This window comes from Ceratotherium simum, chromosome 30 (assembly GCF_057802395.1).
Source record: "Ceratotherium simum simum isolate JZ-2026a chromosome 30, ASM5780239v1, whole genome shotgun sequence".
Lineage (NCBI taxonomy): Eukaryota > Metazoa > Chordata > Mammalia > Perissodactyla > Rhinocerotidae > Ceratotherium > Ceratotherium simum.
The window spans coordinates 19,676,977-19,700,752 of record NC_141929.1 but is presented as its reverse complement, the minus strand read 5'-3'; the positions used below and the strand labels follow the sequence as shown (position 1 = coordinate 19,700,752).

At 52.2% G+C, this 23,776-nt stretch overlaps 4 protein-coding genes across 6 annotated transcripts in view; 2 read left to right on the top strand and 2 right to left on the bottom strand.

The window, feature by feature from the left end:
* The first annotated feature begins 28 nt into the window (after positions 1-28).
* PARD6A (par-6 family cell polarity regulator alpha) lies at positions 29-1,960 on the top strand. Of its 2 annotated transcripts, none has more exons than XM_014788484.2 (3): positions 29-176; positions 562-784; positions 1,025-1,956. In XM_014788484.2, exons 1-3 carry the CDS (start codon positions 114-116, stop codon positions 1,774-1,776), a joined length of 1,038 nt encoding a protein of 345 aa, XP_014643970.1. In that variant the 5' UTR covers positions 29-113; the 3' UTR covers positions 1,777-1,956. The 2 variants fall into 2 exon arrangements, with proteins under 2 accessions (XP_014643970.1, XP_004431793.1); XM_004431736.2 differs by having other exon boundaries at positions 99-176; positions 1,022-1,960.
* Positions 1,961-2,085: 125 nt separating this feature from the next.
* ENKD1 (enkurin domain containing 1) lies at positions 2,086-6,218 on the bottom strand. 2 transcript variants are annotated; one of them, XM_087420098.1, is made up of 8 exons: positions 6,146-6,218; positions 5,813-5,912; positions 5,522-5,716; positions 4,748-4,920; positions 3,055-3,180; positions 2,789-2,952; positions 2,552-2,688; positions 2,086-2,460 (listed from the first exon to the last, which is right to left on the bottom strand). In XM_087420098.1, exons 2-8 carry the CDS (start codon positions 5,895-5,897, stop codon positions 2,300-2,302), a joined length of 1,041 nt encoding a protein of 346 aa, XP_087276224.1. In that variant the 5' UTR covers positions 5,898-5,912; positions 6,146-6,218; the 3' UTR covers positions 2,086-2,299. The 2 variants fall into 2 exon arrangements, with proteins under 2 accessions (XP_087276224.1, XP_014643969.2); XM_014788483.2 differs by lacking the exon at positions 6,146-6,218 and having other exon boundaries at positions 5,813-6,034.
* A 213-nt stretch (positions 6,219-6,431) lies between these two features.
* On the top strand, positions 6,432-8,202 carry C30H16orf86 (chromosome 30 C16orf86 homolog). The gene is made up of 4 exons (XM_087420090.1): positions 6,432-6,536; positions 6,755-6,984; positions 7,345-7,577; positions 7,654-8,202. Exons 1-4 carry the CDS (start codon positions 6,432-6,434, stop codon positions 8,088-8,090), a joined length of 1,005 nt encoding a protein of 334 aa, XP_087276216.1. The 3' UTR covers positions 8,091-8,202.
* A 3,525-nt stretch (positions 8,203-11,727) lies between these two features.
* The window catches only part of GFOD2 (Gfo/Idh/MocA-like oxidoreductase domain containing 2), a 46,529-nt gene continuing 34,480 nt past the window's right edge, over positions 11,728-23,776 (bottom strand). Inside the window, exon 3 of the mRNA XM_004431739.3 lies at positions 11,728-13,799. Coding sequence (XP_004431796.1) covers positions 12,901-13,799 — 899 coding nt within the window. The 3' untranslated portion in view covers positions 11,728-12,900. The remainder of the gene's footprint in view (positions 13,800-23,776) is intronic.

Sequence of the window (23,776 nt, the reverse complement as noted above, 5' to 3'; positions counted from 1 at the left end):
GCGGGGCGAGCGCTACCGCCAGGGGCGGGGCGGCGCGGGCCGGCCGGCTGGGCTGTGCACCTGCGCCTCGGCGGGCGGCCTGGGGCACAGTCCCTGGCCCGCCCGGCCCCGCCATGGCCAGGCCACAGAGGACTCCTGCACGCAGTCCCGACAGCATCGTCGAGGTGAAGAGCAAAGTAAGGGCCCCTCCGGCCCGGGCTCCGGCCTCGGCCCTAGGCGCTTCCAATTCCTTCATTCTGCCCTCCCTGGCTCCTTGGTCCCCACTATCTTTTTCTCTCCTCCATCCTCCACGTCCCATTCTCTGGCTTTTCTTCTCGCTTTCCCCCATCCATTCTCCTTCCTTCCACTGCCGGCTTCCAGAGTCCCTCTGTGGCATGGGTACCTTGAGGGCGGGGAGAAGACCTTGGACAGCGTCCCTTACCATGAAGCTGAGGTCTGGGCGCAAGGCTGCAGCTGTTGCGGCAACCCTATCTTTCCCACCCCTGCCACCCACGGACCTGTGATGACAAAGGGCGCGGGCTCCGTGCTGACCCCTCCTCTCCCCCCACCCCCTGCCTCCAGTTTGACGCCGAGTTCCGACGCTTCGCGCTGCCTCGCGCTTCCGTGAGCGGCTTCCAAGAGTTCTCGCGGTTGCTGCGTGCGGTGCACCAGATCCCGGGCCTGGACGTGCTGCTTGGTTATACGGATGCTCACGGCGACCTACTGCCCCTCACCAACGACGACAGCCTGCACCGGGCCCTGGCCAGTGGGCCCCCGCCGCTGCGCCTGCTAGTGCAGAAGCGGGGTGAGGAGGATGGGGTACAGTGGGCAGCCTTTGTGGGGTAGGGTGACAGGGCAAGTCTACAAGGGTTAGTCCATGCCCAGGGCACCCAGGCTTCACCCTCTGCAGTCCTTGCCCTTGGCCTGACCTCCAAGTGGTAGGAAATAGCTACAATACCCCTTTCCCCAGGCCTGGGCCTGATGGAAAAGGGCCCAAGTGGGAGAGCAGAGTCTCTGATCTCAGCGCCCCCCTCTCCTGCAGCAGAAGCTGACTCCAGCGGCCTGGCCTTTGCCTCCAACTCGCTGCAGCGGCGCAAGAAAGGGCTCCTACTTCGGCCAGTGGCACCCCTGCGCACCCGGCCACCCCTGCTAATCAGCCTGCCCCAAGATTTCCGCCAGGTTTCTTCAGTCATTGATGTGGACCTACTGCCTGAGACCCACCGACGGGTGCGGCTACACAAGCATGGTTCCGACCGCCCCCTGGGTTTCTACATCCGAGATGGCATGAGCGTGCGTGTAGCTCCCCAGGGCCTGGAACGGGTTCCAGGCATCTTCATCTCGCGCCTGGTACGAGGGGGCCTGGCTGAGAGTACAGGGCTGCTGGCGGTCAGTGATGAGATCCTCGAGGTGAATGGCATTGAAGTGGCTGGGAAGACTTTGGACCAAGTGACGGACATGATGGTTGCCAACAGCCACAACCTCATTGTTACTGTCAAGCCAGCCAATCAGCGCAATAATGTGGTGCGTGGGGCATCTGGGCGTCTGACAGAGCCTCCCTCTGCTGGGCCTGGGCCTGCTGAGCCCGATAGTGACGATGACAGCAGTGATCTGGTCATTGAGAACCGCCAGCCTTCCTCTTCCAATGGGCTGTCTCAGGGGCCTCCATGCTGGAACCTGCGCCCAGGCCGCCTATTTCCCGGTGCCCGCAGCTCTCTGCCCTCCCTGGATGATCAGGAGCAGGCCAGCTCTGGCTGGGGGAGTAGCATGCGAGGCGATGGTAGTGGCTTCAGCCTCTGACAGGCAAGGATGCAGCCCCTTATCACTCCAGGGTTCTGGGACATGGCAGGGACTTTCCCAGTGGGGGTTTTTAGCTTGCTCATAGGGCCCTCTCAGTCTGGGGAACATTAAAGGTTTTCTACAAATGCAGTCATGGTCCTTCTGTGTCCCAGCCCCAGCCTCCTCCCTGATCCCACAATCTTGATTTCTGCCCTGGACATGAGGCAGGAATGATAAGGGCAGCAGGGAGATCTTCCTGCAGTCAAGCAGCAGGAGGGTCACCAGGCTTGGCATTTCTAGGGTAAGAAAAGCTCTTATGGAAACAAACCCCACTGTGTACAAAAGTTTTAATTTTGACAAAGGGGTTAAGAGGCTGGGATGGCCCTTCTGTAGCCACCAGTGGCTGGGAAGAGTACTCTGGGGATACTGCCCACTCCACTGCTCCTGTCTTCAGACTCCACTCTATGATGGGGCCCGACCCTGCCCTTTGCAACCATGCAGTGATCCTCAGTGAGGATCCCCATCACTATTCCCATAAAAGGGCTCAAGCATCCATCTTCACGAAGACCTTGGGGCGGGAAAAGATCTTGATGGCCTCCTCTACCTGCACCAGCTTCCGGTCCAGCTCTGCACGGTGGCCCTGGGCCCTCAGTGAGTCTGCCCCAGCAGGCAGCAACACCAGCTCACGCAGCAGCTGGCGCTGGCCTACAGGGGGCCCAGGAACAGTGAGTTCAGGGCAGGGGTGCATGGTCCCCAGTGGGCTCCCCATCCAGCCCCCCCTTGCCCATGTACTCACTCTGGAGCAGATTGTTCAGTGTCTCCAGCCGCTGGTTCTCAGGCATGCGAGTGTGGCCAGGGGGCATGGCAGGGTCCGGCTGGCTATGCTGGCGGGCCTCTGCCTCTTGCCGCCACAGATTCCTGCGCTCCAACAAGCTGCAGATGCACAGGCTCAGGGTTGATGATCCCAGGGAAGATGTTGGCTCCCACCCTCCACAAGTGCCCCTCACCCCAGGTGTTGGGCAGTGGGACCTACTAATGGGGCACGTGGCCCTTCTGTGTGGCGTTGTAGTGCTCCTGGGCTTGCCGTTGCTGCTCTAGCACCTGTGCCAGGACCTGCAGTGAGCGGGAATGCCGCTGGCGGGCCCTCTTGGCAGTGCGGGCATTGTGGCTAATGAAGTCCACACCCAGGCCTGGCCCCTGCAGGACATGGCAAGCATGATGGGACAGACAGCACTGTGTTGTATCCCTGAACCCCCCAAGATCCCTGCCCCACCTCCCAGGCCCCACACATCCTCTCACCTTAGCGCTGGAACCTGGTGGGGTTAGCTGGGGACTGGGGACACGGGGTGGTGGGAGCCCAGGGCCACAGCGGGAATGCGCCCGTAGGAAGTGGGCAGGCTCTGTCGCAGAGGCAGGGCTGGGGTTCTGGAGGGCAGGACATAGCAGAGGGAACATGTAGGCTGAGGTCAGGGTCTCAAGCCAGAAGACCAAGACTCTGTCGTTTCTGCCTCTCAGGATCTTTCTCTATCCCAGCCCTATGGGTCTCCTCCCTCTTGAAGGAACACTTCTCATCAGCATTTAAACATATGTGTCTTCCACATCTTTAAGAAAACAACAAACTACCCCTCCTTCTACCTCCATTCCTGGCTCCAGTTACCAATCTCTTTTTCTCTCCTTCCTAGCCAAGCTTCCAGACTCTCTCCCCACCAAGGTCACTGATAGCTGGCCTCCAAGCCCTCAAATCCAGGGTCACTTCCTTGATCTCATTGTCCTCAGCCTGATCCTCAATAACACTTGGATTTCACTTCTGAGATCCAGACCTGACTCTCCATCTGCTTTCTGGACACACTCCTACCCCCTGGGAGTCCCACAAATGCTTCAGCTTCAACAGAACAACATATGACCTTATTGTTTTTTCTCTCAATCCTGCTCCTTCTTCTGAGACCACTGGATAGAGAAACGGTGCCATTATCTACCCAAGACAGAATCCCACCACCATAACCCTGTCCCTGCCCTTCCCACTGCCCTTAGAAATAAAGGTTGAGGGGCCGGCCCCGTGTCTTAGCGGTTAAGTGCGCGCACTCCGCTACTGGCGGCCCAGGTTTGGATCCAGGCGCGCACCGACGCACCGCTTGTCCGGCCATGCTGAGGCCGTGTCCCACATACAGCAACTAGGGGGATGTGCAACTGTGACGTACAACTATCTACTGAGGCTTTGGGGAGAAAAGGGGAAAAAAAAAAGAGGAGGATTGGCAATAGATGTTAGCTTGGGGCCGGTCTTCCTCAGCAAAAAGAGGAGGATTGGCATGGATGTTAGCTCAGGGCTGATCTTCCTCACAAAAAAAAAAAAAGAAATAAAGGTTGAGAAGTGGATTATATGGCCCTTTATGATGTGGGTTTAGCTGACTTAGCCTAACCTCGTGCTCTTCTCCCCTCACAGTGAATTGTACACAGCCTCCCCACGGGCCACACTCTCTCTGGTCTTAGGACTTCTATCTGTGAGGTTCTAGCTCTATAGAATGTTCTCTTCCATTCTCCCCTTGCCTAATTCCTACTTGCCCCTCACCCAGCCATCATCACTTCTGAGAAAGCCCCCAGCCCCACCCTGAAATAGAACCAGCTAGCTCTTACTCCTCTGGTACATTAGTCCCCTGTGATTTTCCTCTCTCCCCATAACTCAGATAGGGTATAAATGCCTGTTGGGCAACAAGATAGACAATACCGGGGCCGGCCTGGTGGCGTAGCGGTTAAGTGTGTGCGCTCCGCTGCGGCAGCCCGGGGTTTGGATCCCGGGCATGCACCAATGCACCGCTTGTCAAGCCATGCTGTGGCGGCATCCCATATAAAGTGGAGGAAGATGGGCATGGATGTTAGCCCAGGGCCAGTCTTCCTCAGCAAAAAGAGGAGGATTGGCGACAGATGTTAGCTCAGGGCTGATCTTCTTCACAAAAAAAAAAGATAGACAATACTTCTGTCTCCCTGAGGCAGGTACCTGCAGCTGGGCCTTGACCCGGGACTCCACTTTGTCATATTTGGGCGAGCGCCACAGAGCCTTCAGGGGCCTGGGCTGGCCCTGCTCCCGGCTGCACTCCTGCTCACGGAAGCGCCTTTGGATCTCTCTGATCCGCCTCAGGTTCTCCTTCTCATGGTCTTTAGGGTCCTTCCCTGCGGAAAAGATGTTTCCAGGATCTTCCCTACATACAGCCCAGGCAATCCAACTCATACCAGTTCACACACAGGCCCACACCCTGCCCTCCTACAGAAACATCTCTCTGACCTCTCCATCTAAGTTAGATCCTATACACATATTCCACCTCATCACCTTGTTCCCTTCCTGATATAGTAATCTTCTTCCATCCTTGATTATTTTCTACATTTTTATTGTGACGTATACCATTAACCATCTTGTATATCATATTCATCTCTTCACTTGTTTATTGTCTCCCACCTTGACTCGATGATGGCCCATGCTTGTCTTCAACCTTGTCTTCCTAGCACCTATAGGGCCTGGCACACAGTAGACACTCAGCAAACAACGTTTCATTGATGCTTGAATCCATGAAGCTGAGCTAGGGTTTCCCAGGGAATCACTCATTCAGTCCTCTCCTGAGAAGAGGTAGTGCATTTTCTCCTTCTTTTATAGTTGGGGAAACTAAGACTCCGAGAGGCAAAGTCTGAGCCCAGGTCCAGGAAGGAGGAGCAGCCCCTTTTGATCTCAGCTTTTGACCTCAGACTCGCCTCTCTGCCCCTTCTGCCCAGAACTTACTCTTGGGAGAGGCGCCTGGGCCTCCGGAGATATCCCCGAGTTGCAGCAACACGGCCCCTACGGCGCGCCGGCCACGCTCCAGAATCTCTCGGGCTCCGTGGCTCATGCGGGGGCCGCGGGGAGGGGTGGCATCCTGCTCCGGGTCCGAAGTCAACAGGTTCAGCTTCAGCGCGTTTCCCTCAAGGCGCCCTTGGGCTGAGGGGCCGGACGGGGTGGAGTGCGGGGCTCAGTGGTGGAGCGGGGCGGGAACCTCGCTCGAGCCTCGCCTGGCCGCGGCACCCACCAACTCACCTGAGGCCGGCCGCCGGTAGTAGTCAGGGCAGAGCGTAGGGTCTGGCGGGATGGGCCCCGAGATGCGGGACGGGCCCTCGCACATGCCGCCGTCGTCGCCCTGCAACGGTGGACCGAGGCCTGCCGGGCTGCGCATCTCCGGCCCCAGAACCCTGTCCTCAAGCCCCATGCCTCCTCCCTGGACCGGGCCCCTGATCCCGGCCGTGCCCTCCATTCTCTCCCGGCCCCCGCCCTGCCTCCCGACCCCGGCCTGCCCTCGCTGCCTCGGCTTCCAGCCCACTTCCCTGCCCGGTTCGCGGCCCCTCCCCCGCAACACCTGGGCAGGGGGCTCACCCGAGCCGTTTTGCCACCCGCTGCTGCAACCGGACGGGTTTGCTGTTGCCAGGCAACAATAGTTTCCGTCCCTGAGGTCAGGGGCCAATGCCCCTGGCGCAAAGCCCTCTGGGGCTTGTAGTTCCTGCTGAGGGTGGGGCAGAGCGGCCGCTAGTAGCCCTTCCCACCCTGGCTCTCGCCTCCCGGCCGATCTCCAAGGTCAGCGCAGGGTCCACCAGTCCGGCCCCTCGGGGCCCGCCCCCCGCCGACCAAGCAACCGTCGAGGATGCGCTGACCCCGCGCAGCCATGGCCTCATCAGGGGCTCAGAGGCGGCCAGGGGCCCAGGAGGGGACGGCCGTAGAGCCAGCACAGCTCGCGGAGGCGCTAGGTGGCCGCGCTCAGAGCTCTGAGGTGAGGTGTCTCTAGCCTTCAAACACTTGGCCGCAGCGCTGTAGGAGGCCAAACTCTGTGCGATGACCCCCTAACTGCCAGGACAGGCTTCATAGGCTGGGAGGGGCATGGGCTGGTGCCCTTCATCCGCATTTGATGTCTGATGTCAGGTGTCTAATGACTGATCCCTGTATCCTTTGCCTGGCCATGATAACTAGTTACCTATGTGTCACCTCTAGTGTCCAGTGATGGGAGTACAGTGCCTGGTGCCAGCCCATGAGGCCTGCCGGACCCAGGGTGCAGACAAGTATCCAGCAGGATCAGTGTCAGAGCCAGAGCTCCAGCAGGAACGACTCAAGCTGGAAGAAGAGAGGCTCAAGCCAGAGGTGGAGGCACTAGAGGAGAGAGGCCCCAGGCCTATGGCCTCCATTGTGAGGCTCAGTCATGGTCCGAAGAGGAAGCCAGTCAAGTGAGGGGGCTTTCAGAGGGAAGGAGCTGCAGAGCTGGAGGCGGGGCTGGGGGGACGACAACTCACAATCCAGTAGGATTCCTAAATCCATCCTGCACCCCTGCAGGGTGCATCCTTATGCCCTGCCACCATCACTCCTCACCCCTTCTGTCCTTCAAGAACCCTGGTGTAGGGACCATCCTGAGAGGTAGTCTCAAGGCCTTGAAGGGGACTGAGCTCACATGAACTCTCAGCCTCTGACCAGCCCGGGGCCTCACTGACCAGGAAAGGGACAAGAATCGGGTCCCAGGGTGGTGGGCAGGCAGGGCTATTCCCTAGGCTCAGGACATAGGAGCCAAGGCTGAAGGCTGGCTCCTCAGTCCTCCTATCCCCCAGCCTCCCAGGGCCTAGTCACCAAGCCCATCCTAGGGCTGAAACTGAGCTGCCACAGGGGCTGCCGCTGCAGAGGGAGGAGCCAGAGAGTAGCCAGAGTGAGTCGTCACTGTCTGCCAAACAGCACAAAAAAGCCAAGAAACGCAAGAGTCTGGGAGCCCCAGTGCTCCCAGCTGTGGCCAGCACAGTGTCTGCACCCTCAGAGACTTTGGGGCTGGAGCGTGAGTGGCAGTCCCCGGGCCTTCCTCTTTCCCCCTGCCTGCTGGACCCTTGACGTGGCACGGCTTGGCACTCTAGCCCCTGCCCTGCCCTGGGTCCTTGCAGGAAAGGCCCAGCGCCTGCGGCCCCTGTACCAGTACATCAACTATTGCAACCCTGAGCTGAACCAGGCAGGGGAGGGAGACAGGGAGGTGGAGGCCGAGGTGGAGCCTGAGTTGGAGCTGACCCCGGTCCCTGAGGAGGCAGGTGTGGAGCAACTGCAGGCCTTGCTGCATGTGGCAGGTGAGCTGGGCTCAGGCCTTACTTTGCCCTGCCCCAATACGTTTGTGTTCCCCACCCATGCTCTGGTTCCCCTGGGAAAGGAAGCTGGAGAGGAGCCTGGGGGTTTGCTCAGTTTGGGGGTCAGCGGCTGCCTCAAGGCTGAGGTGGATAAGTCAACTCAAGTGGACATTGACAAGATGCTAAGTGTCTGTATGGCTCCACTTGTACCCCCACTCTCTCCTCAGTACAAGTGACTGTCCCGCCCCACTCGTGGCTCCCCTCCTCCCAAGCCTGAACCAGAGCAGCAGCCTATGGGCCTAGGCCCTCAGGTGGAAGGGGGAATTTGGCCTCTGCCCCCACTTGGGACCTTGGACTTGCTGAAAATAAACGTTTTCCTTTTCTCAGACTATGATTCCCCAAATAAGCTGCCTGAAGAGGGAGAGGCTGGGAAGAAGGGTGGAGGATTCCCCAGTGCACGGTTTGAAGCCTGACTGGTCATCTGGATTGCCCAGGAATTTGACAAAAATATAGATTCCTGGGCACTACCCCACATCTAACTGAATCAGAATCTGCACAGGTGGGGCCCGGTTCTGTGCATTTAAAGGCTCCTCAGATGAACCTGAAGGTTAGACAGGAGAACAGTGGGGATGGAGAGGGAGGTGACAAGGAGGAACTTGGGGCAGAGAAAGGAAAGGGACTGTCAGATCATAGGAAGCAGGTGCTTGGTCTTGCTTCATCTCCCAGGGAAGGGGCCTGCATTTGGTCCGACCTCAAGGGGACCAACACTTGGGATCCACCCTCTAGAGTGGCAGAGTTCACTTGTCTGCTCCAAGAGTGGCAGCTTTGGAATGCTTTCCACTTATTGCCAGACCACAACTGCACCAGACTTTGCCCCCAGAGTGGCCCCTGGCGACAGAGGCAATGGTGCCTTTTTCCTGACAGGCAGGGGGTGGTGGTAGAGGTGTATGTTCTCCCTGGAGCCCTGAGGCCAAGCCACCAGATGACTACTGCTTTTTGACCTCAGGGGTCTCTGGGAAGAGGCAGCTAGTGCTGGCCATTTTGGAAACTCTCATATCCTGCTGCCTCCTGATTGTCCTACATGTCCCTCAGACACTTTAAACACACGGAATTCCAAACTAAATGAATAATTTCTCCTCTCTCCAACCTGCTTTTCCTCCTGTATCTCATCTACACAAATGTTCAAGCAAAAATCCTGGGTGTCACCTTGAAGGATTAGACTGAACTCAAGGGCACACATCACCACATTGTATCACCTAGCAGAGGGGCCCCATAGAAGGCATCAAGATAAGGAGACCAAGGTGGGGAGCTGAGGAAGCTGCAGAGAGGGACAGGTCAGGATCTGAAAGGCTGAGGCCATCCAAAGTCCAGAACCATGTATGGGGCCCCTGGAATAATGGCCTGGCAAGATCATCAGAAGGGATGGGGTGGGCAGGCCCAGATGGAAGAAGTAAGAAGAAAACGGGCATTATCCCAGGCTGCTCCCTCCGTTAGGGGTCATTTGGATGCTCCCTCCTTTAGGGGTCACTGGCCCCATGGCAAGGCCACAGGGTAAGCCATGGAGTCAGGATATTTCTTCTTTCTGCCCACACTTTTCCTTGGAAAGTGATTTGACTGCCCCAGGAGATACTGTCCACAGGGATGAGCATGGATTCTCTGGGATTTTTCAGAGGTAGAAGGCTCTTCAGATAACTAGCTTGAGCTCCTCACTATGACTGAGGAAGCAGAGGCCTGGAGAAGTGGCCTTGCATGAGACTACACCCTGGGCCCCAGGGAGGCCCTGCCCTTTCCAGAGCTCTGCAGATCTGTGGACCTGGGGGCTCTCTTGCTTGGACCCTGGGCCTGACCCAAGAAGGCCAAGCATCTGCTTTCTCTGTGTGGTCTCCAGGGCTGGAGGTGTGGGCCAGGCCAGCACTGATAAGGAAGCTCTGTCCCTATCTTTCAACAAGTGATAAAGAAAATACACAGTAACCATATTAGAAAGAACTGGTCTACATTTCCTGAGTCCTATTACCTGACAGGCTTATCTAAGCAGGGTAGCTGACAGAAGCCACAGAAAGGAACAAGTTACCATTACTGCTCCTAGAACCTCACTCTAAGGGGGAAATGCTGAGACAGCACGATACAGGGAGACGGGTGCCACGGAAGAGCCAAGGACCAAGGCAGTGGGACCACAAGTGATGGGGGTGACTGCCACTTTGCCTAGGGCAGAAGTAGTAAAGAGGCAACCCTCCAGCTGACTCCTGAAGGACAGAGTTGAGAGTTGAGACTCCAGGCAGAAGATATGCCAGGGACAAAGCCTTGCTAGTGTGAAAGAGATCAGCCCCGTGCAGGAGGGCCAGTTAGCGTGGCTGAAGCAGAGGCGTGGCCATCAGGAGACCAGGTTGGGCGAGTCTGGAGTGATCAGGAGGGGTGTAGGCAAGGAGGGATCTTGGCCTGACATTTTGGAGAGGTCGTTTAGGCAGCACTGTGAAGGGCAGACCAAGGGAGAGACTGGGGCCAGGGAGGAAACTGCTGCCATTGTCTGAGGCCTAGATTTGGTTGGGGGTTGAAAAATAAGAAACAGGTATTTTGGAAATTCTTTTCTGGCTGCTGTATCAGAGAGGAAAAGCTAACTGCATTTTCACTGATTTAGAAAAACTTATATTTACTTTTGATGCAAGGAAGATCCTGAGATTTGGGAAACAGATCCTGGGAGGTGATGCTGCCTACCTCCAGGAGGGGGCGCTGCAGGACAAGCCTGGAACCAGCTGTGGGCTCAGTCGCCCCTGGGTACCAGAACCCTGCTGGCTTCCTTAGCTACAGGCATCTAGGCCACTTCAAGGTACATCTCCTCTCTGGGACCAACTCAAGACACACATGATGGTAAAGATGTCTGAGGGATGGCCATGGGCCTGGCTTCTGGGGATTGCCAACAGAGGACTTGGTGTCCTCATAAGCCCACTGCAGTCTACCCCAGGACTTCTGGGAATGCATCTTTGTAAACAAGAGGTTTGCTCCAGAGCCCTAAAAAAACATAAAAAGTGCCACTGTGGATCTGCAACGTGGCGCTTTCTTAAGTAGGAGCATCTGAGTCAAACACAATGGATGCATGTGCTTTCTTGGTCAATTCCCAAACTTAGTAGGGATTTAAACACCCTAGTAACACACACAGGGACTGACCTAGAGCTGAGCTGATTGTCCCCAGGAGGAAGGGGGCAGCTTCTCCTTCTTCAACTCTATCAGAGTCTGGCCTGGTGGGGCTCTCTCTGCAGTCTGCCTCCTAGTTCAGGCCAGGCTGCGATTCCCATTGCAGAGAGAAGGCAGTAAACTGGATGGGGAGCTGAGCAGAGAGGGGCAATGCCTAGGCACTCAGAGTCTGAGGAGCCATAAGTCCCAGGGAAGTGGTTCAAGGTCAGGCTCTGTAGTCAGATGACCCTGACCAGGCTCCTGGCTCCATCACTTATAACTTACAAGAGGCAAGTAACTTTGCCCCTCTCTGCCTGTTTTCTGATCTGAATACTGGGAATATTAATAGTAGTACTTCATAGAGTGGTTTGGATATTAAATGAAATAATACATATGAAGTGCCTACCCTGAGGGGCTTGCATGCAATAAGCACACTCCAACACTAGCCATTGTTATTTTCTCTCACAAGGACAAGGTCTGAAACCAGAACAATATAGGAAGACAGGCCTGGTGACTTCTATAAGGGGGGCCAAAAGGAAGAGGGAGCCTTCCCTGGGCCTTTATTTTTCCGGCAAGGAGCCCAGGGGAGGGCAGAGAGAGGGAAGTTTAGAGAAGGGAAAAAGAGTTTGGTCCAGGCTTTATCCTTACAGCTGGCAGAAGAAACAAAGGAGTGGATGTGTCCTTTCCCACTACCCCACCCCACCTCTAAAAGGATTTCCCTGTGTAGAACACAATAAAAGCACAGCTGGTGACTGGCTGGCTGGGCCATACCCACTCCAAGGGGCAGTGTGTGGAGTCTTCCTCCTCAAGTTCATCCCAGCCAGCCTCCCTAGAACCATTCCTCACACCTCCCCTCTCCCAGGGGTCCCCTGGAGCCAACTCCATGGTTTCAAGAACAAAACCAGCTCAAGGAGGCCCCAAACTCTCCCACTATCTCCCTGAAATGGCAGGCCCAGTGGGCCCCCATCGGGAAGTCTTAAGTCCTGTTCTCTGAGCAAAGACTTTTGCTTGGAGGGCTCTTGGGATTTGGCCACGAGGGTTCTGTGTAGTCCACTAGACAGTGATGGACCCAGAGCAGGTCAAAGCTGCTGTGGAGCCACAAGGAAAGAGAAAAATATAAAAAATCTACAACAATAAACAAGCCTTCCATTATTAAAGAAACCCAACCTATCAAACAACCAACAACCACATGTCATAGTGTCAGACTTTCTGATTTATTAACATTTATCAGATGTTCCAGAGCTCTCCCTTGTCTCCTCTCTGCCAAATCAGGGGCCCTGTGCCCTCGGTTAACAGCCCCTGAGAGCTCACCTAATGAAGAACTCCTCCCTGCCAGGAAAGGGGGCAGCCTGGAGGCAGGAAGGGCCTGGCTGCATGGGAGAGAGGGCAGATGCAGATCCCTGAGGGATGACTTGCTGCCCTGACCATTCCTGAGATGCCCTAGCCCAGGAAGGGCACGGAAACAAGGCTTCTTGTCATTTCTCCTCAGGCCTGAGGAATCAGCCAAGCTGGCTCCTTGCTATGCTTTCTCATCCAGTTAGGACCACAAATAGGTTGAAGAAGTCTCCAAGTCAAGCTTTGGCTAAGGCCCTGCTCCCCAGCCTAACTATGCAGAGACCTGGTGGCAGCTCCACCCCGTGCATGTTGTGCTAGCCTTCTCAGCCACGGAAACAGGAAGGTCACCGCCCTGCAAGTCTGAGGAGTAAATGAGTGCTGGAGGGGGCATTTCTCCGGGGCTACCTTCGGCTTCATTTGAACCCTGCCCAAGTTGACTCACTAAATGAAAGACACTCTCTGTGCTGTAGCCAAGCCCTCTCGTCACGGCTCCCGGTCTCTCCCTGGCCCCTTTGCCCCATGGCAGGGAGCCCATGTGCAGGCTCACAGGTTATTCCGCTGGAGTGCCTCGCACAGGTTCTGGTTGGTGTCAGGTTCCTCCGTCAGCACCTCCACAGCCTCCCACTCCCCGGATCGGCTCGATCTTTTGATGGCATCCACCACACTCTGCATGTATAACCCATCCTCAAACGAGGCAGCCATGGAGACGGGGGTGTGGTCCCATGTGCGGCGGTCCCCCTGCCCCTGGAAGGACTGGCGCAGGGCCTGCACCATGTAGACCATGCCCTTCAGGTAGAGCAGCGGGACGTCCTGGGGCCCCTGCTCAGGCAGCCCTGTGCCCACAGCCAGCGAGTCCCTTAGTAGCAGCTCCTCTTGTGTGGCAGAGTTCTTCTGCCCATAGAGGTCAGCTCCCCGGGCAACAAGGCGCCCCGCAGAGCCCACCACCATGACCTCATGCACAAAGGCGCCTGGCATGTTGAAGTTGAGTGTTACTGTGCTGCACACACCCCCACCCATGAGCATCTGAAAGAAACAGAAGTCATCACTGGTGACATGCCGGATGCCACGGATGGCCGCATTCTGCCTCACAAAGGTCTTGAGCAGCCCATGCACCTTCTCGGCTCTCCGGCCGGTCAGGTGGGTCAGCAGGTCCACAATGTACGTGCCCATGGTGTGCAGGCCCCCACCGCCCATAAGTTCGTCGCAGATCCAGCCGTAGTTGGGGCTGAGCAGGCTGCCCGAGTAGATGCGGGCGTCGCAGATCATCACTGCGCCCACATAGTGTTCTGCAATCAGCTGCTTCATGCGCACAAAGGCAGGCAGGAAGCGCAGGACGTTCCCCACCAGGCTCATCAGCTGTGGGTAGTAGCGCGAGGCTGTCACCATCCGAAAGGCATCCACTGAGGTTGCTGCCTTCTCACAAACCACATTTTTCCCAATACCTGAGAATAAAACACAACAGAAAGTCTGAAAGTTTCAAGGGGTTTATACTGGGGAAAAAAAAAAAAACTCACTTCTTGAAAGCAGACAGATTCAGGAAAGCCTCCTATGAGACCAGATGGTGGCCTGGGACAAGAGGAAAGGTGACTCACCCTGGATGAAAATGGTATCCAGTGACTGGGACTGGAGAAAGAGTACGGGCTGGAGGCAGAGGAGTAAGTTCTTAAGGGAAAATGAAAGCAGTAGAGGCAGAAGGCGCAAACCAGGAATGGGAAGTAAAAAGAGGTGGTGTTGATGGTTAATTTTGTGTGTCAACTGGCTAGGCTATGATGCCCATCAAACACCAGTCTAGACATCACTGGGAAGGTATTTTTTTGGATGTAATTAACATTTAAACCAGTAGACTCTGAGTAGAGCAGATTACCCTCCATAATGTAGGTAGGCCTCATCTAATCAGTTCAAGGCCTTAAGAAAAAAGACTGAGGTTTCCCAAAGAGGAAGACTCAAGTCTGCAACATCAACTCTTGTTGCAATTTCCATCCTGTTGCCCTGCCCCGCAGATTTCAGATGTCAGCTCCTATAATCACGTGAGCCAATTCCTTAAAATAAATCTCTATCTCCCTCTCTCTCTGTTCTGGTTCTGTTTCTTTGGAGAATACTGCCTAATACAAGTGGGCTGGAGAGGTGGACATGCTTCTTGGACATGGCTATGTACCTTTATGCATTTATTAGCTCACCAGCTTGAGGCAAGAGAATCTAATCTATATTCTAGGGAATGGGCTTTGCACTCTCAGTTGTAACGGCAGAAAGGGCTCTAAGATTTCCCACAGATCATTCTCTGAAAACACTGCTCCAACAAGTTAGTGTAGTCAAAAGGTCAGAAAATGCTTGGCTCCAGTTGGAGAGGAAACCAACCCGTTCTGCCCTCACACCCATTCTGAGTACACTGCAGCTAGAAGGCACCCAGAGAGCAAAACAAAAGCTAGACAAAGCCCCGAAGAGAGAGAGCTAGAGGACTGAGCAGCTTCCTTATGAGGAAAAGAAAAAGACCAATACTCCTCCATGTTTTAAGATGAAAGCTCATGAGGGTATGAGCAGCCATAAGATACCAACACCTGGGGTATTCCTGTGAGCTTGGGGTGGTTCAAGTAGAAGGAAGCCCTATGCTAATACTCTCAATAGAAAACTTACAAAGCCCAAGAAGCAGTATGGACTAGATACACATCTAGTGTATCTAGTCATCCAGTTATTCCATTATTCATTGTACAGACACTGCCCATGGTAGGCGACTCAAACCACACTGCCCCAATTCCCTCAAAGAAGTCATGGCGATTCAAACCACACTGCCCCAATTCCCTCAAAGAAGTCATGGCGGCTCAAACCACACTGCCCTAATTCCCTCAAAGAAGTCATGGGCTTCTTGAAGGAACAAGCTCAAGGTCTGGAGAGAATACAGAGCAATTCCCCTGCAGATGGCAGGATCAGGGAAGGCTTCACAGGGGAGTGACACTGGCGTTATCTTAAAGGGAGCAGACGTTCCAGGGAACATAAAGGGGAAAGGGCATCCAGACAGAGGGAACTGCATATGCAAAGGCACTGAGGTAGGAAAGGGCTAAGAGTTGGAATTCCTGAAGTCCTGAGTGCACACTAGGAAACGGGCTGGAGGAGTTACACCGAGCCTAAAGCAATGTGGGAAATTGGATAAATGGTTGGTAGTATCACTCACAAAGACATTCAAGGTGGAGGGGTCAGTTTGGGGGTGGAATCCAAAACTGAGCTCTTGACACTCCTCTCCCCAGATCTTCCCCATCTCAGTCAAGGGCAAATCCTCCCAGTTTCTCAAGTCAAAATCACTGGAGTCAAGTCTCACATCCCACTTTCAATAATCAGTAAATCCTGTTGGCTTAGCCTTCAAACTATATCCAGAATCTAACAAAGTTTTCACTACCACCACTGCCACCTTCCTCATCCAAGCCACCACTCTTTTTTGCCTGGATTATTGCAACAGTAACTTAAATGGTCTCCCTCAGTCTCAACACAGCAGCCTGGGTAATTCTGTTGAAATTTAAGATGGATCAGATCATATCTCTGCTCTGCATAAAACCCTCTGATGGATTCTCATCTCATTCTGAATAAAAATCTTTTTTTTTTTTTTTTGTGAGGAAGATCAGCCCTGAGCTAACATCCATGCTAATCCTCCTCTTTTTGCTGAGGAAGACCGGCTCTGAACTAACATCTATTGCCAATCCTCCTCCTTTTTTTTTTCCCCCAAAGCCCCAGTAGATAGTTGTATGTCACAGTTGCACATCCTTCTAGTTGCTGTATGTGGGACGTGGCCTCAGCATGGCCGGAGAAGCAGTGCGTCGGAGCGCGCCCGGGATCCGAACCCGGGCCGCCAGTAGCGGAGCGCACGCACTTAACCGCTAAGCCACGGGGCCAGCCCTGAATAAAAATCCTTACAGTGGCTTACCCACAGGCCATATATGGTCTGTGCGCCCCTCCAAAATTTTCTTTTTGATCTCTTTGCCTACTATGGTTCCCACTCCTGCTCACTCTGCTCTAACCACTGAATGTGAGATGGGGGCCGTTGTGCGCAAAGGCCTGGTGGTCAGGGAAAGGCAATGATCGCCAAACAGAGGGGGACGGACAGGCAGGGCCACGCCTGGTATATTGGACTGGACTATGTTGTGTGCTTACTCTTCTGGTTGGAGACCATCTTGAACAATGTGTGCAGTTAGGTTTCTCCCCCAAGACCATTCTGGCTCCACTCTCACACTCCACAGGCACTTCCAGTTGGAGGGGCAGCCTCCAAGCCTGGATGTCCATTCTCCAGGCAACTAGGTCAATATTGTGTCTTCTGTGGGTAGATGCATCTCCAATAACCCTGGTGTTTATTCCCTGGGTCCCCTGAAAGTTTTCTGAGTGTTTTCAGATGGAGCAATGGTTGGGACACATAATTTCTGGTGGCCCAATGTAGGGTGCAGCTTCCTCTGATGGACTTGGATTCTGTTCACAGAGGCTCAGGAGGGGAACTCCTCTGGCCACTTTGCAGCAGAAAGCATGGTAACCATAGGCAATAAATCTTGCAACAAAAAATGAGAAAACTATACAAATGAGTGATGTCGCACATGATGGATGAGCCTCAGGACAGCTGACTCCCAGGAAGGGCCATTTATTGGTGCTGAACTCGAGCTTTGGAGCCAGACATTTCTGTGTTCAAATACTGGTTCTCTTACTTCATTGCTGAATGACCTGGTAAATTTCTAAACTGCTCTGGGCTTTGGTTTACTACACTGTAAAACGGGAGTCATGGGGCTGGCCCGGTGGCGCAAGCGGTTAAGTTCGCGTGCTCCGCTGCGGCGGCCCGGGGTTCGCCAGTTCGGATCCTGGGTATGCACCGACGCACTGCTTGTCAAGCCATGCTGTGGCAGCGTCCCATATAAAGTGGAGGAAGATGGGCATGGATGTTAGCTCAGGGCCAGTCTTCTTCAGCAAAAAGAGGAGAATTGGCAGATGTTAGCTCAGGGCCGATCTTTCTCACAAAAAAAAAATGGGAGTCATGTTCACCTTGCAGGGTAGAAGAGAAGACTAAGTCAAATGAGGCAATATATGGAAAGTGCCTGGCCCAGCACAGCTCTGTCAATGGTACATTTTATTACCATCACCATGGGACAGACCCAGCAGACATCACAAATACAGAAAAAAAGGCCCCACTGTGACTTATATTTTAAGACTCACATAAAAACTACATTTTCTAGGCCAATAATTTCAATGTTCAGTATTTTAAAAATCTGATTTTTAAAAAAGAAGTTTTAAAATCAACATGAATATAGATGAGTTTTCTTATTATATGTACTGTTTATCAGGCCTCTCACAGAGTTAGGCCCAGCCTAGCCCTTTGGAATCACATCTTGAAAAAGTCCACATGAGATAATCTGGTACCTTGGGCCGATCCTTCCAAGCTCCCCTCACTTCCTCCCCCCCATCCCCTGCTACCCTGACCCTCAAGAATCCCACAAAGCATTTGCCATTTGCACATATGGGATTCTCAGGCATGGACTCCCAGTGTTACGAACCTCAGTGCTATAGCTAGGAGGAACACATGTAGCCTATGACATAATTCAATCTCTTCACTTTACAAAACTCTTAAATCTCCTGCTCTTCTCTAAATAATAACAAAAGCTTTACAAGTGCTGGCAGGACAAAAGGATAATGGCTAGCCAAGTGTCATATGCCCAGGGCAGGGAGCAGTGTGCACAGGTCAGGGGGCCAAGGCAAGGAGAGAGGCCCTTGCACTGGGGTCCACTGGGAGGGGAGGGGGCTGGGGGGGGACCCGCAGGGAGAGTAGCCCCTCACTGCTATCACTATTTGCTCTTGGAGGGTCTCCAAAGCTTCCCTACAACTGTGGGATTTTAGGACTGGAGACAGGAGTGGCCAATGTGGCCACTTGGCTGTGGAACACATATGGCTGACCAGGGAAATAATGAGTAAATTAGGTTCTCAGACACAAACACCCCATCTGAGAGTTGCTGCTCTGGTCAAGACAGAGCCTTCGTGCTGTAACTATTCACTGTAGGGGTTGGGGTGGACACTGCAGTGTGGGGTGGAGAGGAGGTAGGCTGGGAGGAAAAGGAGTTTTGTGGCCGCTAGAGTTTGGTGGTCTTAAAACCAGGATAAGTAATCTCTGCTTCATGCCATGAGAGGTCAGGGAAGGCGGAGTGACCTCCTTTCTTGAGCCCGAACAATAAGAGAGCTTTTGAACTTATGACCCAGTAGTAGTATCAGTGTGGGAGCTAAAGGCCATCTTGAGTTCAACAGGCTCCTGTAGGCCAGTTGACAGGGTCTTTACCTTTAGGAAGACTTGAGTTGCCTTGAAAGACATATTTATGTAAGTTTATCTAGCTTTCTTGCTAGGAGAGATTAGAGAAGCTGAAAACTGCTTTTTGTCTCCAGGGAATGGAGAAAACATGGATGTTAAGTACTCATTAGTTCAGATTTTCTGGAGGGTGAACAAGTTTCAAGCTGCAAGCCCCTCTCCAGCTCATACTCCCCAGACTACCTAGGAGTGAAGTGCCCTTGAGCACCAGAGGCCCCAAGAAGCTGCCCCAGGCCACCTCTTTGTTCCCTAGTAACACACCATGGATTCACAGCCCTGGGTCCACGACACCATTTCCTTATCTAGAGGTGTGGGACTATATAAATGATTTCAAACAGCAGGGTAGAAAAGCAGCCCAGGAAGAGCATCACTTTTATGTTTTACAAAATCCAGGGATTTTACCTTTTTTTTTTTTTTTTTTTTGAGGAAGATTAGCCCTGGGCTAACATCCATGCCCATCTTCCTCTATTTCATATGGGACATCGCCACAGCATGGCTTGACAAGTGGTGCATCAATGTGCGCCCGGGATCCGAACCTGCGAACCCCCGGCCGCTGAAGTGGAGCGTGCGCACTTAACCGCTACGCCACTGGGCTGGCCTCATTTTACCTTTTTTTTAAAACAAAAAATGTTCTGCTATCAGAAAAGTAAGTTTGAAAGCCACCAGACTGAATCATTCTTGCCCACAGCCCATTCTCCACTCTTTCCTGGATCGCAGGCCCATGTTAGCTCCCAGGCTCACACCAGCAGACTGGGCTTGCATAGGTAGAATTTGTGAATGCCTTCATTTAACCAGTGTGCCAGGCCCTGTGCCAAGCACTGGGGATACAACATCAGGCATGGTCTCTACCTTGAGACAACTAGTGAGAGAGATTGCCATTAATCAAATTATCATGTAAATACATGTAGAACCGCACTTGTGATTAATGCGGTGGAGATGACATAAACGGTAATAATATAACAGCGTATAGGAGAGACCTGACCTTGACTGGGGGTCAGAGAAGGCATCCTAAGGGACTGGTGTTCTTGGGATTAAATTATCTGGGTCAGGCTGCTTAAGGAAATGGTCTCTTGTTATCTCAAGAGCCAGTGGGAAAGGCAACCCAGTGTTTTTCTAATGAAGCTCAGTTTTTCAAGCTTCAAGTGAAGCTTGAGTTTCTAATGAAACTCAGTGTTTTTCTAATGAAGCACATAAGTACCAAGAACTGGGCACAGAAACTCACCTTTTAGTGACAGATCTGAGAAAACATTCAACTGTGGCAAAGATGCTGGCACACTTTGCACATTGAAAAATATTTTTCTGAACCACTTCTGAACTGAGAAATAAAACATAGTAGGGTCTCTCCCTCTCCTTTAAAGAATTCATGAGAAAGCTTTAAGAATGAAATTTGAGGTGGAAGAAAAAGGAAAAAAAAAAGGTCAAACAAAAGTAGAAAATAAGACACTACAGAAAGAGTTGTGATAGGAAAAGTACACCTCTGGAGGATAAGTCCAAGAATTAATTTTAGGAAAAACTAATAAGAATGATGGCAAGAAACAATCTTTATGGCCTCAGAAATGAAGTAAAAATACAATGACCTAACAAGCTGAGGAAAAAGCAATTTTGCCTATAGCACTAAGACGCAGTGAGATGTAACCTTAACAATCCCAGGCCTCAGTTTCTGTAACTGAAAATGAAGACATTGGCTTAGATCAGTGGTTCTCAATCTTGTGCATCAGAATCAGAATCAGAATCACTTAGAAGGCTTGTTCAAATACAGATTGTTAGGCCTCACCCACCAGAGATTCAGAAGGTCTCGGATGGGGCCTGAGAATTTGGATTTATAACAAGTTCCCAGGTGATGCTGATGCTGATGCTGATGCTGCTGGTCCAGGGACCTCAGTCTGAAAACTGCTGGGCTAGATGCTCTCTCCACAGTCTCTACAGGCCTGACCTTTCTCTGATTTTATGCCTATGAATTCCAGAAAAAGAAAATACAGTAATACTGACTGGTATGAAAAGTTTTAGAACAGTCTATGTCATACACATCCTTATATCTGCAAATCAAGATCAGTGCTGTATGCCTCACATTACTGCTTCTCAGTTTCTATAATTTACCTTTTATAATGCTTAGCATAGCACAATGCAAGAAGGATCCTTCACTAAATAGAGCTTTAGATGATTGTGATAAACTTCTCACAGGTTCAAGATGTGGAAGAGCAGATCTAAAATTAGAGTACTTCAACAGCTACAGAGCTAAGTAATTATGTCTTTTTTTCAGCTCCAAAAAGGTCGAGAATCTAAAGCTTATAGCCTTAATGAAAAATAAGAGAACACAGCCCCAGTAACAGAAAAAAAAAAAAGGAAGAGACACCTATGTGGGAAGAAAAACATAGGAAAAAAAGCTCTCGGGGGCTGGCCTGGTGGTGTAGCAGCTAAGTTTGTGCGCTCCACTTCGGCGGCCTGGGGTTTGTGGGTTCGGATCCCGGGCACGGACTGACACAATGCTTATCAAGCCATGCTGTGGTGGTGTCCCATATTAAGCAGAGGAAGATGGGCACAGATGTTAACCCAGGGCCAATCTTCCTCAGCAAAAAGAGGAGGATTGGCAACAGATGTTAGCTCAGGGCTAATCTTCCTCACAAAAAAAAAAAAGCTCTCATGCATATATAAAGAAATTCAAACATGGGAATACACGGTTAGGTGGAATGGCACTGAGGTTCTTGTGGGATATTGACTCTGAGGACTTTTATTTTTATTTATTTATTTGCTGATGAAGACTCACCCTGAACTAACATCTGTTGCCAATCTTCCTCTTCTTGTACGGGAGCTGCCGTGACAGTATCGCCACTGACAGACGAGCGGCGTAGGTCTGCACCTGGGAACAGAACCCAGGCCGTGGCAGCGGAGCGCGCCAAACTTAACCACTAGGCCACTGGGGCTGGCCCTGAGGACTTTTAAATATGTTGCATTTTTGCAATTATCAATGCATGTACCTATCCTGTTCATCTAAACAGTGTACAAGAACCAACACTTTCAGAGCTTTACAGTGGCAGGAATGGGTCCTGCTTTCAAGGCATTAATTTAAACATGTTCCACCAACCTACAGAAAAGTTTTTCACATCTGAAATGACTTAGAACGGTTAGTTTCATTTCTAGGCTACATTCAATTCAGTGTACATTTACCTAATGAATATCCAGAGGAGAATCCTATTTATTTTTAAAATGAATTTAACTTAAACTGGCTCTTCCACTTGGGACAACAGGAAAGCCTGGCTTTCCCTTGTAATGTGATGCCAGCGTCTTTCTTGGTCAGCACTTGGAGGCAGTCATATATCATGCTGGAAAGGCCGGATGATACCTCCATTTCACAGGGGCCCACAGAGGTTGAGAGGGACAGAAATAGGACTAGAAGTGGGGTCTGACGTCAACGTCAGTTTGGTACTCTGCCTACAGCAATTCATGCACTCACACCCAGTCCTTTGGGAAAACTGGAGGAGTTCTCCTGGCCTCTTCCATGTGTGCTAAAGTCAAGCCAGAATTCTCACTAAAAAAAACTGAAAGCACACAAGGAATGCACCTCATGGTCACAACAGGCTCAGTGACTCCTTTGGGGCCTGAGTGAGCAGTGCCTGAGGGCAGGTCCAGCTGACATGAGCTCTCCCAGCCCCAACAACTGGGCCCTGGAATCATGTACCTGCAAGAACAGACCAAGGACCCTTATTCACACCCTCCTCCTCCTAACAACAGAGATGTGGAGAGAAGGCTGACAGCCCTGCTTTTTTTTTTAAAGATTTTATTTATTTATTTTTCCCCCCCAAAGCCCCAGGAGATAGTTGTATGTCATAGCTGTACATCCTTCTAGTTGCTGTATGTGGGACGCGGCCTCAGCATGGCCGGAGAAGCGGTGCGTCGGTGCGCGCCCGGGATCCGAACCTGGGCCGCCAGCAGCAGAGCGCACGCACTTAACCGCTAAGCCACGGGGCCGGCCCGGACAGCCCTGCTTCACTGAAGGTGAGGACACATAAGCCTCTGGTCATCCCTGTCCTTCCTGTTTATATTAAATGGCCCAAAATCTAGCGTTTTCCTGTACCAGGAACCAGAAAACAGCAGGTTTGTGGCCAAAGAACCCTGAGATTTCCTCTTTGTTTCTACATAGCTTGGAAATGGTCTCTGTGGGGACCCTAAAATTCAAGGAGACTGAGAGCCTCTAGAACTGCCTCTGGATACACCTGGCCTCACCAACCTGCATTCATGCCACAAGGGATGGCAAGAAGTCAAGTGACCACCATAGCTTGATTCCCCTTGAACCAGCCCTCTGTTAAAATGTTGGCTTAGGTCTACTTCTAAACTCAATCTAGGAGTGATTATCTGCCCTCCTAAGAATCTAGGGCCAATGAATAGCTCCAATGTCACACATCCTCAGAGAGAGCTTTCTGGAAAAGACAAATCATCTATAATTTTTGGCCAAAACTTACATGCCCCAAATCAACAATCAGACAGACTCATGTTCTTGCTCACTTCAATGAACATTTATCTTTCCCAACCCATTAGGCCAGAGGTGACAGACACCTCTTATCCTCAGAACAACGGAGGGACAAGTAGCAGATCTCCACTGTGGTAGTGGCCAGCTTCATGGCATACCAGTGTCTGGGCCCAGAGATCTCTGACTGCATCAGAGAGACACTTGGTTCCTATCACCTTAAATAAAACAATTACTCTGTCAATTAATTACATGCCACCTGAATTGTTACTTAAGTCTTTTCTCATTTACCTTGTAATGTGTGCTATTTCTAGTCTCTTCAATTGGGCTGTGAAATCTGAAGGCAGGGAGCACTCTGATCCAACCCTGCTCTGAACGTCCAGAATGACATCAGAACAGTGAATGGCACACAGGAGGCATTAAAAAAAATAATTGCTGGATGAATGGTTAATGGTTTGTTTTCCTATTAAATTAGATTCTGATTTATATAAGACAAAGAGAAGAATTCGTCTACAGTGGACAGGAAAGAGAAGCCCAACAGGAACTGAAGGAGAATAGCTCAGCAAGCCACGCCCCACCAGGGGCAGGAGGTTGCTGAGCCAACTGCTTCCCAAGGGAGCAGAGATATGAGCAGGCTGTCC

What these genes read in the sequence shown, in the direction of transcription:
- PARD6A (XM_004431736.2), top strand. Translation starts at nt 114, where the DNA reads ATGGCCAGGCCACAGAGGACTCCTGCACGCAGTCCCGACAGCATCGTC. An exon ending in TCGTCGAGGTGAAGAGCAAA is followed by an intron (nt 177 to 561) that starts GTAAGGGCCCCT and finishes CCCTGCCTCCAG; the next exon opens with TTTGACGCCGAGTTCCGACG. An exon ending in CCTGCTAGTGCAGAAGCGGG is followed by an intron (nt 785 to 1,021) that starts GTGAGGAGGATG and finishes CCTCTCCTGCAG; the next exon opens with CAGAAGCTGACTCCAGCGGC.
- ENKD1 (XM_014788483.2), bottom strand. Translation starts at nt 6,026, where the DNA reads ATGGAGGGCACGGCCGGGATCAGGGGCCCGGTCCAGGGAGGAGGCATG. An exon ending in CACCAGGTTCCAGCGCTAAG is followed by an intron (nt 2,953 to 3,054) that starts GTGAGAGGATGT and finishes CATGTCCTGCAG; the next exon opens with GGGCCAGGCCTGGGTGTGGA. An exon ending in AAGGGCCACGTGCCCCATTA is followed by an intron (nt 2,689 to 2,788) that starts GTAGGTCCCACT and finishes GTGCATCTGCAG; the next exon opens with CTTGTTGGAGCGCAGGAATC.
- C30H16orf86 (XM_087420090.1), top strand. Translation starts at nt 6,432, where the DNA reads ATGGCCTCATCAGGGGCTCAGAGGCGGCCAGGGGCCCAGGAGGGGACG. An exon ending in CCGAAGAGGAAGCCAGTCAA is followed by an intron (nt 6,985 to 7,344) that starts GTGAGGGGGCTT and finishes TGGCTCCTCAGT; the next exon opens with CCTCCTATCCCCCAGCCTCC. An exon ending in AGAGACTTTGGGGCTGGAGC is followed by an intron (nt 7,578 to 7,653) that starts GTGAGTGGCAGT and finishes TTGGCACTCTAG; the next exon opens with CCCCTGCCCTGCCCTGGGTC.